The sequence below is a fragment of the Giardia intestinalis genome, chromosome 5 (assembly GCF_000002435.2).
Source record: "Giardia intestinalis strain WB C6 chromosome 5, whole genome shotgun sequence".
Classification (NCBI taxonomy): Eukaryota; Fornicata; order Diplomonadida; family Hexamitidae; genus Giardia; species Giardia duodenalis.
Genome location: NC_051860.1, coordinates 1523478 through 1537969, shown reverse-complemented (window position 1 = coordinate 1537969; position 14492 = coordinate 1523478). Strand labels below are relative to the sequence as shown.

Sequence of the window (14492 nt, the reverse complement as noted above, 5' to 3'; positions counted from 1 at the left end):
CGTTGGAGCAGAAGTACTGCGCGAAGGATGTCCAGAAAGCGAAATGTTGAAGACATTATTCTATCTTCCCGTAATGATAAGCTACTTAAAAGCATCAGAAGCACACAGTTAAGGGATCAGAGCGTATCTGCCTCGGCTATCTCTTCCATGCGATATCTGGGAGGCTCTGACCGGTCGCAAAGAACTCTCAGCATAGCATCGCCTAGTACTAGCGTCCTAGATACTTTAGTGCAGAGGCTAGCAGAGTTTGAGCACACGCTCAATACTTTCAAAGAATCTCCTCCTGTCTCCGCTGCAATAACAAAAAGGATTGCAGGTGTTGAAACAACGCTTCATGATCGTACTCAGGAGCTGAAGCTTCAACTGATAGATATTGAAACACGGCTAAAAGATAATGTACAATCTTTTGCCACAAGGAAGGAGTACCTTGAGAAAATAGAAGAGCGCGTGGCAGAATCCTACAGAAAAGCAGATGGCCTCTCTAGGAACGAGGCCTTGCGGGACGACATTCTCCTTGCTCACGACAAATCTCTCACCTCTTTAATCACTAAAATTAACGATCTTTGCTTGTGGTCTGTGCACATCCACGGTACACAGGAGGAGCTGCAAAGGCGCCTAGCGCAGACAGACGCGGCTCTAGCTGGTCGTGAACCACTAGAGCATGCCATACAAAAGCTGGATCATCGGGTAGATAAGTTAGAGGCAGCCATAGCGTCCCTGTGCAAAGACTTTGCTTTTTACAAACAAGAGGTACAGCACGCACTGAAAGATATTCACAAGGCACTGAACCACAATCACACACAAAATGGAGCGTAATTTATATACTATGAGGTTAGTTATTGGTTATCTATCCTACAAATCAATCATCTGTGATTACTACCAGGTTGCTTATACCGCCCGAGCACTTTGGGCAACTGTGTAGATGGATCTTATTTTCCCTTACCCTATGTATAATAAGGTGATTGCAGGGCAAGCAAACGAACTTAACATAATGTGCATCGTCATCACTGCCATCACAAGGCACCGTGGCAGAGAGCGCAGATGCCCGAAGGCTTTCGGTCTCCTCTGGAGAATCCTTTGATTCTTTTGTAGGTGGCTGATAGGAATTTTCCAGACGACGCCGGAGCTCAAGGATGTCGTCGTCACGATCAGATAGTTGACGCGTTAGTGTCGCAACTTGAGTTTTCAACTTCTTCAGCTCTAACGACGCCCGCTTCTCATTTGTGTCGTTAGCACCTGATAAGGTTAGTACAGACATAGAAGAGTTTGCGTCCGATGACCGAGTTGCCCGCGGAGACTTTGATGTCTTTACCGGAGACCGTGCGCTCGAAATCCTTGCAGTCCCCGACCGAGACGAGATAGTCTGAGATCTAGGAGCTGTTCCGAAACGTGTACTATTACTGGTTGCTCGTAAACTTCCACTCTTTTCCCTATGTTCTCCCGATGTGAGCTTGAGCACAGCTCTCTGGAGCATAGAAATATCCTTCTTAGACGCCGTCATCTCTAGAGTACGTTGCGTCAGACACTCTCTCAGCTCCGCAATCAAGTCCTTCTGCTTCTGAATCTCATCTTTAAGATATGTTTGCTCTATTAGAATGGGTTCTATTGCTGCCTGTATTAGCTCATTGATGTACGCAATTCCTCCTGGAATAGTGATGACTGGATCGTCTGGCGATGGTGTATGTTTATTTTTGGTAACCGATGAACGCAGTGAAGCGGTTTGATCTTTGTTATGTACACTTCGTGCTGCAATGACATCCTTGGCAAAATCAATATTTGCCAGCAAGTGCTCGTTGTCTGCAACACTCAGTAGCGCAGCAGTAGAAGATACTGATGCGTCCAGAAGCCGCTTGACAAATTGCAAGAGATTCCCGGACACAAACTCTGACTGCAGTCCCTTCCTTGCTTCCTGAACAGTGCAGGGAGTATAGTACTGCAGCTGCTCGTCTCTACTCAAGGATATGCCCGTCAAGAGCTCATAGACTATGCATCCAAGGGCCTGAAGATCTGAAACATTCCACGACGACTGTACTGTGGAGCCGGGGCTTGTTGGCAGTATCACTGTGCTATCTTCCTGCAGGTTATCGAAGTCATCTTCAAAATCTGGGAGGAGCCGAAACGGGCCCAATTGTACAACTCCGTTAGTCGAAATATATATGTTCTCGGCATTTATTCCGCCATGAATGGGTGTTTTCCCACAAAATCCATTGATGTCAGTCTGATGGTAGAAATAAAGCCCATTGAACACCTGCGCAATGATACCCCATATAGCGTCGTCTGAAAGAGTAAGCTTTCTGCGACAAATCTGGTCTATCACGTCACAAAGGCATTTATTAATGTAAGGCTCCATAATAATTTGGATCTTTCTGGCATCTTCGTCTGCAAAGAACTCACGGTATGTCAAATGGTTAGCATGCTGGTGACCCATGAAGCTCATGAGCCGTGCCAGACAGAGTTCCTTATTGAAATGCTTTATATTCCCGTAATCGAGCTCCACACATAGGAATTTCTCACCAATGGATATATGCCTAACTAAGTATTCCGCTAGTGAAAATCCGCCTCGCAGAATACTGCACAGCTCATAGACATCAGAAAACGACGCCGCCCTGTGTTGCTCGCTGTCATTGGTATCCTCGTCGTGGAGAATGTGCGGCTCTAGCGTCATTATTTTTTAGGAAAAGAAATTCACTAATTTCCATATTAGTGGGTGCCAGACCCTTCTTCTAACAAAGCGATGATAGAAGCTCTATCCTCCGGGGAGACATGAGATGCAGAACTCTGAGCATAGAAAAGAGCATCGTAGTTCAGATTATTCTTATACTTTCGCTCGCTAGCAATTAGAAGCTTCACGCACTCGAGGTGTCCTTGATTTGCAGCCAGCATCAGTGCGGTTGAGCCCGGGCCAAGCTCTGTGTCGTTAATGAGCTGCATTCCAGCTTCCTGTGGAGCTAGCAACCACACTATGTCTGCAAACCCAGCTCGTGCAGCCCTCATCAGAGCCGTCCTTCCATCTGCATCCTTCGCCCCAGCTTGAGAAGCGAGCAAGCTAAATACCAGCACCACATCACCTAACTCTGCAGCCTTCATCAAAGCAGTTACCTCACGTGGATAGCCCGGCAATTGTTTAGGAAGTGTAGGTCCCTCATAATTAAGCAGGATCGATGCTGGACCTAGGTGTCGTGTCTGCAAAGCCAACTTAAGCGCGGTGGCTCCGTCGTTTCTCTTCATCATCGCTTCGTGGGGTGCTAATATCTCTACCGCCTCTTTATTGTCATATATTGCGGCTAGCATGAGGGCTGTTGTGCCGTCAAGCGCCGCCTTTCCTATGAAGCTAATAGTTTGTGAAACCGCACTGTTATTTCCGGCTATGATTGCTTTCATTAACGGCGTGTAACTATTGAGAATTTCACAACTTGCATATGCGACCCCAGCTTTGTTGGTGGTACGGACGGAAGAAGTCCGAAACGATGCTAAGTCGGCCCCAGTGACCCGCATGCTACGAATCAAATCAGTCGCACTTCCAGGAATTCCTTGGGCAACTGTGAGAGTATTAGATAGTGTATTACATCGCTGTGCATCCTGGGGAGTAATGATTTCATTGCTACCTGCAATAGCTGCGGAAATAGCACTGGCCGGGGTTACCTTAGGGGGGATAGCGCTTTGCAGACTGTCTCTACTTGACTTAAGCTCAGCCAATTCCTTTTCCAGACTATCTATTTTTCGTTTTGCCAAGGCATACTCAGTTTCTAGCATTGTTTTCTTTTCTTTGTCCCTTTGGTGCTGAGAAACGCAAAGCTCAACATCAGTTGTGGTTGGGAAGCCGCCTTCATACCCCATGGCCTCTGTGACCATCTGTAGTAGTCGCTTTGTTTCAGTAAGCTGCTGGTTGCACTCCTTAAGCTCTAGCCGTGCATTGTCTCTATCACAGCGCATGGTGACCCTATCATTTGAGGAAAGATCATTTGACATCTGAAGAATAGTGTCATCGCGCTGTTGTATAAGCTCCAATGCACTTTCATAATTAGCCTTAAGCTCTGTGTATAGCTTGATCTGTGCATCTAGTTTTGAACTCATCTCCGCCTGTATTGCTTGAGAGTTGTAATCACGCTGAGCTGTCAACTGTTGAATGGTATTTTGCAGGACAAGCTGATCGGCGTTCTTTTGATTCAGCTCAGCGAAAGCAGCCGTCAGCTGCTGGTGCTGTGCAGTTAAAGCGTTAGAGAGAATCATGTTGTTTGCAGCCAATTCCTGGACTTGGTTAGCTGTAAGGTTAGTCTCAGCCTTGGCAGAAAGCTTGTTATTCAGATCTGCCTGAAGGGCGTTCCTCTCCTCCGTTAAGGCTTGTATGCGAGATAGCGCACGAGTCAAGTCATCCTCAAGCTCAGCGACATAGCTCTTGTCCACAGAGTCATCATCAGAACAAGGATACCCGGTATCACAACCCAGAGTAGATTCAAACAGCCCCGAAGCTTGAGGTGTGGTCGAGGCTTCCTTGAACTGAGGCTTATTCTCTTCCTGAGACGCTTGACTTTGCATAGCACTGATCTTTTCACGCAACTTTCTAACTTCTTGCTTGTGTGTTTTATTCTGAGCATTAGCAATAGAGATCTGATTATCCAATTCTATTCTTAAAGCCATGTTCTCCTTAGTTAATTCATCCACCAAATCATGGTCGAGACGAGATGCAGGGGCACTCTCACCAACGCTGTCACGAGTCCTAGATGCATCCCTGATTGACAAAACTGATCTAAGAGAGTTAATCTTGTCTTCCTGTATAGCAGTCTTGGCTCTGAGCTGCTTTGTCTCTAATTCAGATGGCGCTTGCTCAACCAAGCTCCTCAAGCGTTGTACCTCTGCTTCCGAATCTCGCAACATTGCGTGTAACCTAATTTTTTCAGAGTTAGCTGCAATGAACTCTTCTTTATAGCTCCGCTTGTCTCCACCAACAGCATACCCAGAGGGGTCAAATGATATAGCAATTTTAGCATACTTGACGGCCTCAGATCTGGGCGCGTTACCTTTTCTAATAAACTCCTGAACCAGGGAGTCCTCAACCTCACTGGGAGTGAGGCGCGTGGACCTTCGCGTCGACGCCTGGAGCGTTGACTCGGTCATTGACCCATGACATCTATCAGACGCATCCATCTTACTGGGTGGAGAAGAACTGTATGAGAGCCCTGGGTCATCAGACATGGTTTTAGAGCTAATGACAATTAATCCTTGTGACTGCGCTGCAATGAACTTAAGATCTGCACGCAACCTCGAGCTGATCTGGGTGATTAGAGTCAGTTCCTCATTGAGCCGACTATAGTAGCGCTTAAGATCGTGGTTACTGCATTGCTCTAACTGTTCAGAGAGTAAAGAGGTGCGTTGATCGGCAAGTTGTGAGTACGCAGTGCAAAGATCTGCGCCACGTTCTAAGAGGTCGCCTATCGCCTGAGTGCTGTTCTCCGGCAGAGGCACATTCGCTATTTGCGGGGGAGATGATTCAGCAACAGTCTGCTTAGACAGTTGAGACTTACCCCTTTTGGCTGGACGCATCGGATTTTTTCCAATTAATTAAGTGCAAATTTGTAATTGGGTGTCCGCCTCCATACAATCAACTTAAAATATTGTAATATTGCTACCTTCGGCAACCTCTATGCTACTAACGCTTGGTTGTCCTTAATAGAAACATGCGCCATGTATAGTGAGTCGTCTCTGAGTCATTTTTCAACGAGTAAACAGAAGTTTCAGTAAATATTGGGCCCACACAGTCTCGTTGAGCAAATAACTAGGACACATTGCTATCAGAGCTACAGGCACCTAATTTCGGTGACAACTTAGGTTCTCTTTAAAAAAATCGGCCGATAGCTTTATGTTACCCAGCCTCCTCTTTGCTAGCCAACGACACAGCTTCAATGCTCTCTCCTTACGAAATATGCAGGCATTCTCTTTGCCCATCAGCTCTCAATCTCCTCAAGTCGGTACGATTTTAATACTGACTGCCATAGAACTAGGTATTGACATTCCAATCACTGTTAACACTATATATGAGGCTGATATTGATATTCTGAACCTTCCGGTGGATCAAATAGCCGAGCAGACGTCTGTTTCGTTTCGCCGCCTTTACACAAGCCTTCTCTCCATACAGAGGCAGAACGTGGTTAAGTTTATAGTTCGACCGACGCTGCGTAGTCTTCGTCTCAGTACTAGCAGTCACGTTTCGTCGTCACAGAGAACCATCTTACATTACATATGCCACGGGTTAGACTCGCAATCGACCGTAGGCTCTATTCTGTTATATGATGACGGTCCAGACACTGCTACTATCAGACAAAAGAAAATTCAGTTAGTATCAATCGACGATGTGCTTCGTATTGTCGGAGATCATGCACTTCTGGTCTTGGATTGCAATTATGCCGGATCCATAATTAACACCATTAGAAAATTAGATATACTAGACAATGACAACATCTTAGTGATTGGGGCAACAAGCAGTAATGAGCGTTTGCCCCTCTGGCTGAGTTCACTAAACTGCTATCCAGCGGACGTTTTTACACAATGCCTACTGAACCCCGTTAAGATGTATATTTTCTCATACATACGAAAGATATATATGTTTACTTCGTCCCCGTGCACATATGAACAATGCGAATCTGTTTATACATATCTTCAGGAATCCGGTAAACGGGACTTCCTTAACAACATAAATAAAATATTGAAGCTCCTCTGTGAAGCAATTGCATGGAGCTCACTTCCCCGTGATACATTTAATATGATATACAGACAGGATAAGTGTGTCAGTACACTTTACACTGGGTTTATCCTCGCCCAGCGCATCATGAAGGATCTGCGAATAACGGCTCAATCTCTCCCTTCCTTACCTGATACAACCGCTCATCGATTCTGGGACGTCTTTGACACCATTTTTAACGCTAACTTATCGAGTGTCTATACAAGTAATGCAAAGCTAATGAACTTGGGTGTATTAACGTTCTACTTCGAGCAGCAAACAGTCAAGGATGCGAAGAAAAGGTCTCTAGCTAGACAGGACTCACAAGCGTCATCAGTTCTAACGATAAAGTCTCTAGAAAAGTACAGAGCACAGATCTCAGCCAAGCTAGGGGTCAATGAGAGTCTCGACCAAAGCTCAGTGGCAAGTACCAAGCTGAACCTCCGTGGGCACTCTAAGACCTCGTCTATTTCGTCAACAGCCAATCAATCATTCATTAAGAAGAGAGCAATGGACCCAACATCCAACTTGATGGTGTCGTTCCTGCAGGACCAGCTGCGGACCTTTGAGCTCTGGCTCCTGGACGCACATCCATCAACTGAAATTCCTGATGTTTTGCCATTTGTAATAATTAGTATTAAGATACAGCAACTGCGTAGCAAGGCTTTGGACCTGATTGTGCACTTTATCGACATGGGTCCATGGTGCCTTCGGGCCACCTTAGAATTACGATTGCTCCAGATAGTTTTGCATGGCGTTCACACGTTTCAGGAGTGCGAATCTGACCAGTTCCGTTGCATTCTGATAGTTTGTAAGATTGTAACAGCGAATTATTCTACAATACCACTTATTATTAACATCGCGAAAAGGCGTAGTGGAAGTGGGGTGGCAGCCAACAAAGGGAACATCGAGGACGTTCTTTGCAACCTTTTATTGCAGAGTACAACATCTACCGACATGAGGATCTTATGCCTGATAATCTTGACCTGTCTCACAACTGACCAAGCTGTTCTCGAGGCGCGTCTTCGTCACACATCAGCAGTCACCACTTCATTAAGCACACGTGAGACTCCTTCTGCAGAATCGCGTTCCAAAGTGCCATTACACACCGGACTCAACTCCAATGTGACAGCTGTTTGTAAGGCCAGCTCTGCAACCCTAACAAACGGGTTTGGCTTTTATATGCCACAGAATACTCAAGGGGACGATCCTCGCATCATTTCTGAGTGTTGCACAATAATGCGCGAAAGTTTAATGCAGAAGAATATGCTCGAGGCACTTGCTATTCTAGTCCATTCGGCATCAGAACACATTAAGCTTTGGAGTCTTCTTCTGCTCTCAGAACTTATGCACAACCTGACGACAACAGTCACAGATACTAGAAAGCTACGATCAAACAGACTATCAAGCCCCTCCCTTCATACCTACACTAAAACAATCCCTACTTCAAATAGCATGGTGATTGCGACTAGCTCATCAAACCTTCTTAGCTCGTCAACAAAGCTGTTCTCTTTGACATTTGTGCCGGATCAAGTAGAGGAAGCTGTAGAGCCATTGCTCACTGCTGACGAATTGATATCATCTGCACATGATAACTTCAAGCAGCCAGAATCCGTAGTTGCTTATGGAAGTAACTATGGGAAGATCCGCGATATCTATGGCATCCTTATGAAGCTCTTTGAGCCATCCATGACAGCAGAAATACGTGCAGCCGCTATCTCTGTTGTCACCTCGTCTCTACCTGTTGTGGATTTGATTTCAATCATTGCCTGTCATCGGGTTGTTGATGTATTTTATCCGGGCGACTCGGAGTCAGAAACTTGGAACGAAAGCTTTTTGGCAGGGTCTGATAAGAGCATCAACTTGAATCCCCCAGATATTATACTCAATATTTCTAAGCTCTGCATATATGACGTAAGTCCTTTAGTCAGACATGAAGCCCTATGCTGCATTGCGCGTGTTATCCCCCTGTACTTTCAAAGTTTCCTTGCTCTAGCAACAAGTGACTTAATAGTGGCATATGATATGTATTCTAACGCATATGTGAAGATATTTAACGGATTCCAGACTCATCAAGTCAACCCTATTATTCACACTACATATAGCACACTTAAGCAAGCAATGTATGATCCTGTGTCGATTATCTCCATTAGAGCACGGCATCTCTTTGATGGAGTGTCGTCTCTCGCTCTGTGCTTGTTATTGCAAACAACGCCGATGACAAATGACTTCTTCCACATCAATTGCAAGGATTACCTTGAAAAAAGATTTTCTGCTAATAGGCTTAGTACAGAGGCTGAGATATTAAACGCTGTTAGGGAAGTATTTAATGATAGGAGCATGCAGCGAGTTAGGCTAATTATACAGAAGCTCAGTCTTGTTCGCAATCTCTCAGAGAAACAGATCAAACATATCCTAGCCGCAGCTCTGCGCTCTTCCTCAGCGTGTTATAACCACTTGGAGTCATCACCTCTAACTAGCGTTAAGATTAATGGAGTCTGCATAGATACTGCTGCAATCACCTTGAAAACAACCGAAGCACAAGGTCTGTCTATGAGCCAATTTTCCAAGAACCCTGGAACCTCTCAATCTGCAAAATCATATCCGGCAGGAACGACGGAAAGCGCTGAAACGTCTGAGAATTCCTTTGTAACGACTTCTATAAAACAACGGAAAGCATTCAATTTTGATAGCAACTCAGATCAATCTGACATTTCTATAAGTGACATTAATAATACATTAGTTGCTACTGAGCCAGAATCAAAGGACACATCAGATGTAACCGAGTGTAATATGCACGAATTGGAGTTTTTCAAAGAGAAGTTCTTATTACTACAACAGCTAGATGCCGTGTGGCTAGAGCTGGCAATCCGCATTTGCATGCCTCAGATAGTGGCGTCGATTTACAATTGTGCATCTGTTATTCTTACTCTCTCCAGAAACAGCATTCGTTTTCCCTCTATATGTTTTAACATAGAGGCTGCTGCTTCTGTCGCGGCGCAGAAAGTTCACCGGTCAATGAAGATGTGTCCTGTACATTCACTCCTATCCATCAATGATCGTGGAGCCAGCTATTATAGAATGCACGATGCATGCTGTCCTTGTGGGCGATCTGCCCTTGCCAGCCTGCCATTTTTCTTGCGGGATTATGTCATCTCTCCGTCAAGTACAAAGTGTCTGGACTTTAACCCACAGGTTTCTCTATCTCTACTATCTCTTGATAAGGTTAAGGACCTTGCAGGATCGCCTAGGCTATCTATTGGGCAATGTAGCAGTAGTAGTCGTTCAGAAATGATTTCCTCGACATCGATACACTATCAGCATTCTGTATCCGTTATGCTGGATCCTCTGCAATTTAATTCTATGAATATGGAAGAAAGGATTATCAGAAAGGAACGCATTTTCAATAGCACTGAGAATATCTCTTCACCTGCCGCAATATCTCAAGAGAAAGACGCCGTTCAGAGCCCGTGGCCATCCCTGTTTGATCTTGAAGTAAGAAAACTCTCAGAATTCGACCATGCTCGTTTACGCTCTTACTTTCACTTTGTTCTCACCTATCTTAAAAGCTGCAGCAAGAGAAAGACTACTCTGAAGCCAGAAGCGCCCGAAACGCAATCTACGCCACAACTAGAAACTATGCTGGTAACAGAGGTTCTTCCTCCAGGAGTACCACCAAGAGAATACTCTGTTCTCCACGCGAGCATTCATGGAGTATCATTCAGCTCTTACATGCCAAGCATTTGTGAAGGATACCTATGCGCTGTGAAAACAAACCGTAGCGATATACGGCGTCTTTCTCCGTCCACGCCCGTAGTATTTACTGGAAGTGGACTTGGACCCACAGTTTCACGAGAACAGGAGCATCTCAATACCTTAAGCAGTGATAAGTCGAATGTGTTTTCACTGATGTCACAACGCCGAAAAAATACCAGTTATCTGGGAAATGACATCGCATCCTTTTCTAAAATCCAAACGCTGAGAGACCATGACCTTTTAAAAAGTGAAAAATATTCTTCTTGGGATAATAAAAAAGGCAATCTTTTTGTCCGTCCCATACAACTTTTTGAGGAATTGGCAAAGAGCACCGGCAAGGCTGACTTCAATGACTTGCAACACCAGGTGGACAAATTTGAACGCATGCATGTGATAGACCACTATTGCCATTTCTGTCGCAATGCAGCGATGGCTAGTCCTCTCCTCACATACTGTATGGACGCTATGCGCATATGGAGCAGGAGCAACCTCCAGTTTCCTACCAGCTCCTCTAGATTTACTATTACAAGGTTTACTATTACAAGGGATGTTAATCCTCTGGGAGTACGAATTATGCAGGATAACGAAAAGGTCAACAGAGCAGATAGGAGCTCAACTAGTACATCACCAGCGAAAAGAAACATCAAGGAATTGAAAAGCAAATCCTCTGGCTCACCCTTGAAAACCGCATCTACCAGTGCCACTTTGCCTTCACACGACTTTGTTCGGTTCAAATTGCAAACGGCTGCATCACCATTCCCATATCTTGAATCGTTGGCGTATTGTGAGATATCGCAGGCATACTTTGGAGACGAACTAATAGTTCCTATGGAGGAGATTTATTTTGGTTACCTCGTTCCATACGTATGTTCTCTCGCTCTACACGCCTTGTTCTTTGATTTCTCAAACTACCTTATGATATCTCTTAATAGCATAGAGCAATCTCCTATTCTACGTTACACCCAACAAAATAGGACATCGCTTTTTACAACTGATAACAACTCTTCACTTATATGGACTAGGAACAACTTTCTAATGGAGATGCATAATAGAATCACTGCTACAATCAATGATATTGACTATGATCGGTTATCTGAGAGTCTAAGCAAGGTTCGATTCTTAAAGCTATCTGACAACCAGATAGGGATGAAATCAGCTCTTCTATCTCAGAAGTCAATTAGCTCCAACATTCAGCCATTAACAATAAACAGTGATGGCTCCTTTCAGATACTTCCAAAGTCCTCGCCCAACAGTCAAAGCAATGCACAGGAACTAAAGCCCGGAGAAGGAGCAGACAACACCATTATAAAGTTGGCCACAGAGTCTGTCCCGGAGGGGTTATTTGTAATGGAGATGCTTCCAAAAGTTGATTCTGCGCACAGCATAGGCAGCGAAACTATTCCAATGATTAGTTTGAGGCAGATAAATGCTCCCTCTCAGGCAACCTCGCGAACGAGTTTCCCAGATGCGGAAAGCAATAACAGCTGCACTGCTATGACTGAAGTTGATCTTCTAAGACAACTTCACACAATGTATCCCGAGCAAAGAGATCACCTTAGCTCTAGATTTGCTCCTGTGAAGAAGGCACGTGAAGTACGTGACGTTCTAAAGAGGCGAGTAGGTGATAACGGGGCGTTCTATTTCGCAGAATACAAATCCAGTGGAGGGGCACGCTGCTCAGAAAAGTCAGCCCTATTGTTAAAAAAGGTCAACTCTATTTCTCATTGCACTGGCGCAATTAAAAGTGCTGTATTTCATCGAAATGAGACGATTCTGCTTACGAATAACGGATCTACCTGTTGCGTTTGGAACACCACGACCGGAGAGCTCTTGAATAAGCTACCACTTGATCTAATATTGGACGTCCAGCCTACGTCTTGGCCCGGCGGGGGGATAATATCAGGCCACCTGCATACCCCAATGCTTGCTTTCCCACAAGGTCCGCAAGCGTATAATATGATGAACTGGGCGACGGATAATTGCACAGCCCTTGAGCCAATTATCTTAGCTAATATGCTCGAAGCAGATGCAGCATCTCTTGAGTGTCCCCACTGCTGCATTCTCAATACATCAAGGTCGTTAGACTATAGTGTCCTGAAAAGCTTCTCTTCACAACTGCTGAAGATTTTATACAAGCAAGGCTCTGCTTCGGCAAGAGACTTTGATCCGAAGCTACTAAGAAAGCTTTTCCCAGACATGGACGATGACGAAGAGGCTGTGCCACTGGAGAATAAGACTAGCGCATACTCTAAGATGACCGAGCTCATCAGAGAGCAAAGAAGCCCATATTCTATGGAAAATAGATCTGCTTGGCTTGGAGACATAGTCCTTCTGAACCAGCATACTCCTCATAGCGTGGTGGCTATTGCTGCAGCAGATTGTACCGTTAGAATTCTTACAAACTATCATGACACGTCTCTTTGCAGACACACGTCCGCGTTCAACGTAGGAACACCTTCTTCAGAGCCACTATACTCGTCTACAAGGCTGCAAAAGTGTCCATATGCAATAGCCGAGTTTTATAGACATAAGTTCAATGCAGACATGAGCTCTCCTGATATTGTTCTTAATCATCATAAGAAGCAATACATTATCGCCCGTAGCAAGATATGCAACGCGTTATTCCATGAAAAGAAGAAGCCAGACGAACCTGGATCTGCCAGGCGAGTTGGTGAGTGGACATACACCCCCGTGCTGCCCAATAACATCCCCATCCTTAGAGGACATTCAGACCTTCTAGAGATGCACACCACAGCACCACACATTGTGACTGCCATTCGGGGCGGGACAGAGGTCAGCTACATAGATCTCATGCACGAGTCCAAGTACCTGACACTTAGGCCTGCCCACCTTGTCGATAATGTAGTACCTTTGTGCTCAGGCATATTGAGCTGTGGAGTGCTGACATATGGATCTAAAGAATACTCCATATTTGATGCCAGAAGCAATAATTCAGTTATGACCGGTAAGGTCCCGGAGGTCATCAATGGTGGTGCATTGTATGACAATACCCTTTTCTTGTCAACGGCATCTGGCAGACTCTTGTCCAAGGACACTGCCACCGATACTGTACTGAAGCAGTACTCTATACCCAGCTCCAGGACAGTTAACTTTCACAATACTGGGCTATTTTCGTGCGTAGAAGATACGCCCTTGAGCCCTGGTAACACAGAATCAGCGAATATTCTCACGTATAACATCACTTTTGGACATGTTTCAGGAGTGTGTCTAGGTGAAATGTCATACAAAGCGCCCATACAGACAGAACCTCAGTGCATTGCATTCCACCCGCGAGCCCCATTGATCGCTATTCCAGAGCTTTCTCGGATTTCTCTATGGTCCCTGTAGCATAAGACGCCTTACGTGGCTCTGCGTAATGGCTAAAAGCGTTTATATGAAGAACTGACTCTGTATGCTCGCCATATTTATGCCAGTGAATGGCTATATCCGTTGAATGAGCTAATCGTTTGCAGGACATAATCTCCGCACGTTTCTTCTCTGATTTTGGTGATTCTGTGTTCTTTGAGAGACTGTGCTCTAGGTATCTTCTATTGCAAAATGCAAATGTCGGAGACAATACTGTACTGGTTGGCAGATATCCTTTTCGATACGTTCGGGGTTGTGCTAATTTTTTGAAGGCTCTCTGATTGACAGTTGACCGCTCTGGTGAAGGTGGATTTATGTTGACGACTGTAGGTGTAGTGCTTTGCCTTGGGAGTTCATTAATCCGGATTTGTTCTTTAGTTTGTTTCTCGATTTGCTCTATGAATTCAGACGTCACAATGTCAGTATACGTATCAGAAAACGAACTCCAGCAATCCTCGTACTTAGTGGTTTTTTGCTCTGGCAATCGAATTGTTGCAAAGGATTTGTTGCTCCAGTCGACAGTTTGCTTATCTACACAACGGGCTTTCTCCTCTGCTTGTTGCCTGCCCTCACGTACCTGGGTGGACAGAGTTTGGCGCCTATGCTGCTTAACTGGTTCTATCACAAGCTCCATAAAATTTTAGTAAAGAGATAG

General features: G+C 45.0%; 5 protein-coding genes across 5 annotated transcripts; 2 read left to right on the top strand and 3 right to left on the bottom strand.

The window, feature by feature from the left end:
- Positions 1–27: 27 nt before the first annotated feature.
- On the top strand, positions 28–816 carry GL50803_0016732 (uncharacterized protein; the record flags this gene model as incomplete). Its single annotated transcript, XM_038045883.1, has 1 exon — positions 28–816. The coding sequence occupies one exon, from the start codon at positions 28–30 to the stop codon at positions 814–816; it is 789 nt and encodes a 262-aa protein (XP_037902207.1).
- A 43-nt stretch (positions 817–859) lies between these two features.
- Positions 860–2665, bottom strand: GL50803_0016733 (Kinase; the record flags this gene model as incomplete). The annotated part of the gene is made up of 1 exon (XM_001709307.1): positions 860–2665. One exon carries the CDS (start codon positions 2663–2665, stop codon positions 860–862), a length of 1806 nt encoding a protein of 601 aa, XP_001709359.1.
- A 35-nt stretch (positions 2666–2700) lies between these two features.
- On the bottom strand, positions 2701–5541 carry GL50803_00103807 (Ankyrin repeat protein 1; the record flags this gene model as incomplete). The annotated part of the gene is made up of 1 exon (XM_001709308.1): positions 2701–5541. The coding sequence occupies one exon, from the start codon at positions 5539–5541 to the stop codon at positions 2701–2703; it is 2841 nt and encodes a 946-aa protein (XP_001709360.1).
- Positions 5542–5857: 316 nt separating this feature from the next.
- On the top strand, positions 5858–13819 carry GL50803_0016734 (uncharacterized protein; the record flags this gene model as incomplete). The annotated part of the gene is made up of 1 exon (XM_001709309.1): positions 5858–13819. The coding sequence occupies one exon, from the start codon at positions 5858–5860 to the stop codon at positions 13817–13819; it is 7962 nt and encodes a 2653-aa protein (XP_001709361.1).
- Positions 13779–14471, bottom strand: GL50803_005497 (uncharacterized protein; the record flags this gene model as incomplete). The annotated part of the gene is made up of 1 exon (XM_038046166.1): positions 13779–14471. The coding sequence occupies one exon, from the start codon at positions 14469–14471 to the stop codon at positions 13779–13781; it is 693 nt and encodes a 230-aa protein (XP_037902206.1).
- Positions 14472–14492: the final 21 nt, after the last annotated feature.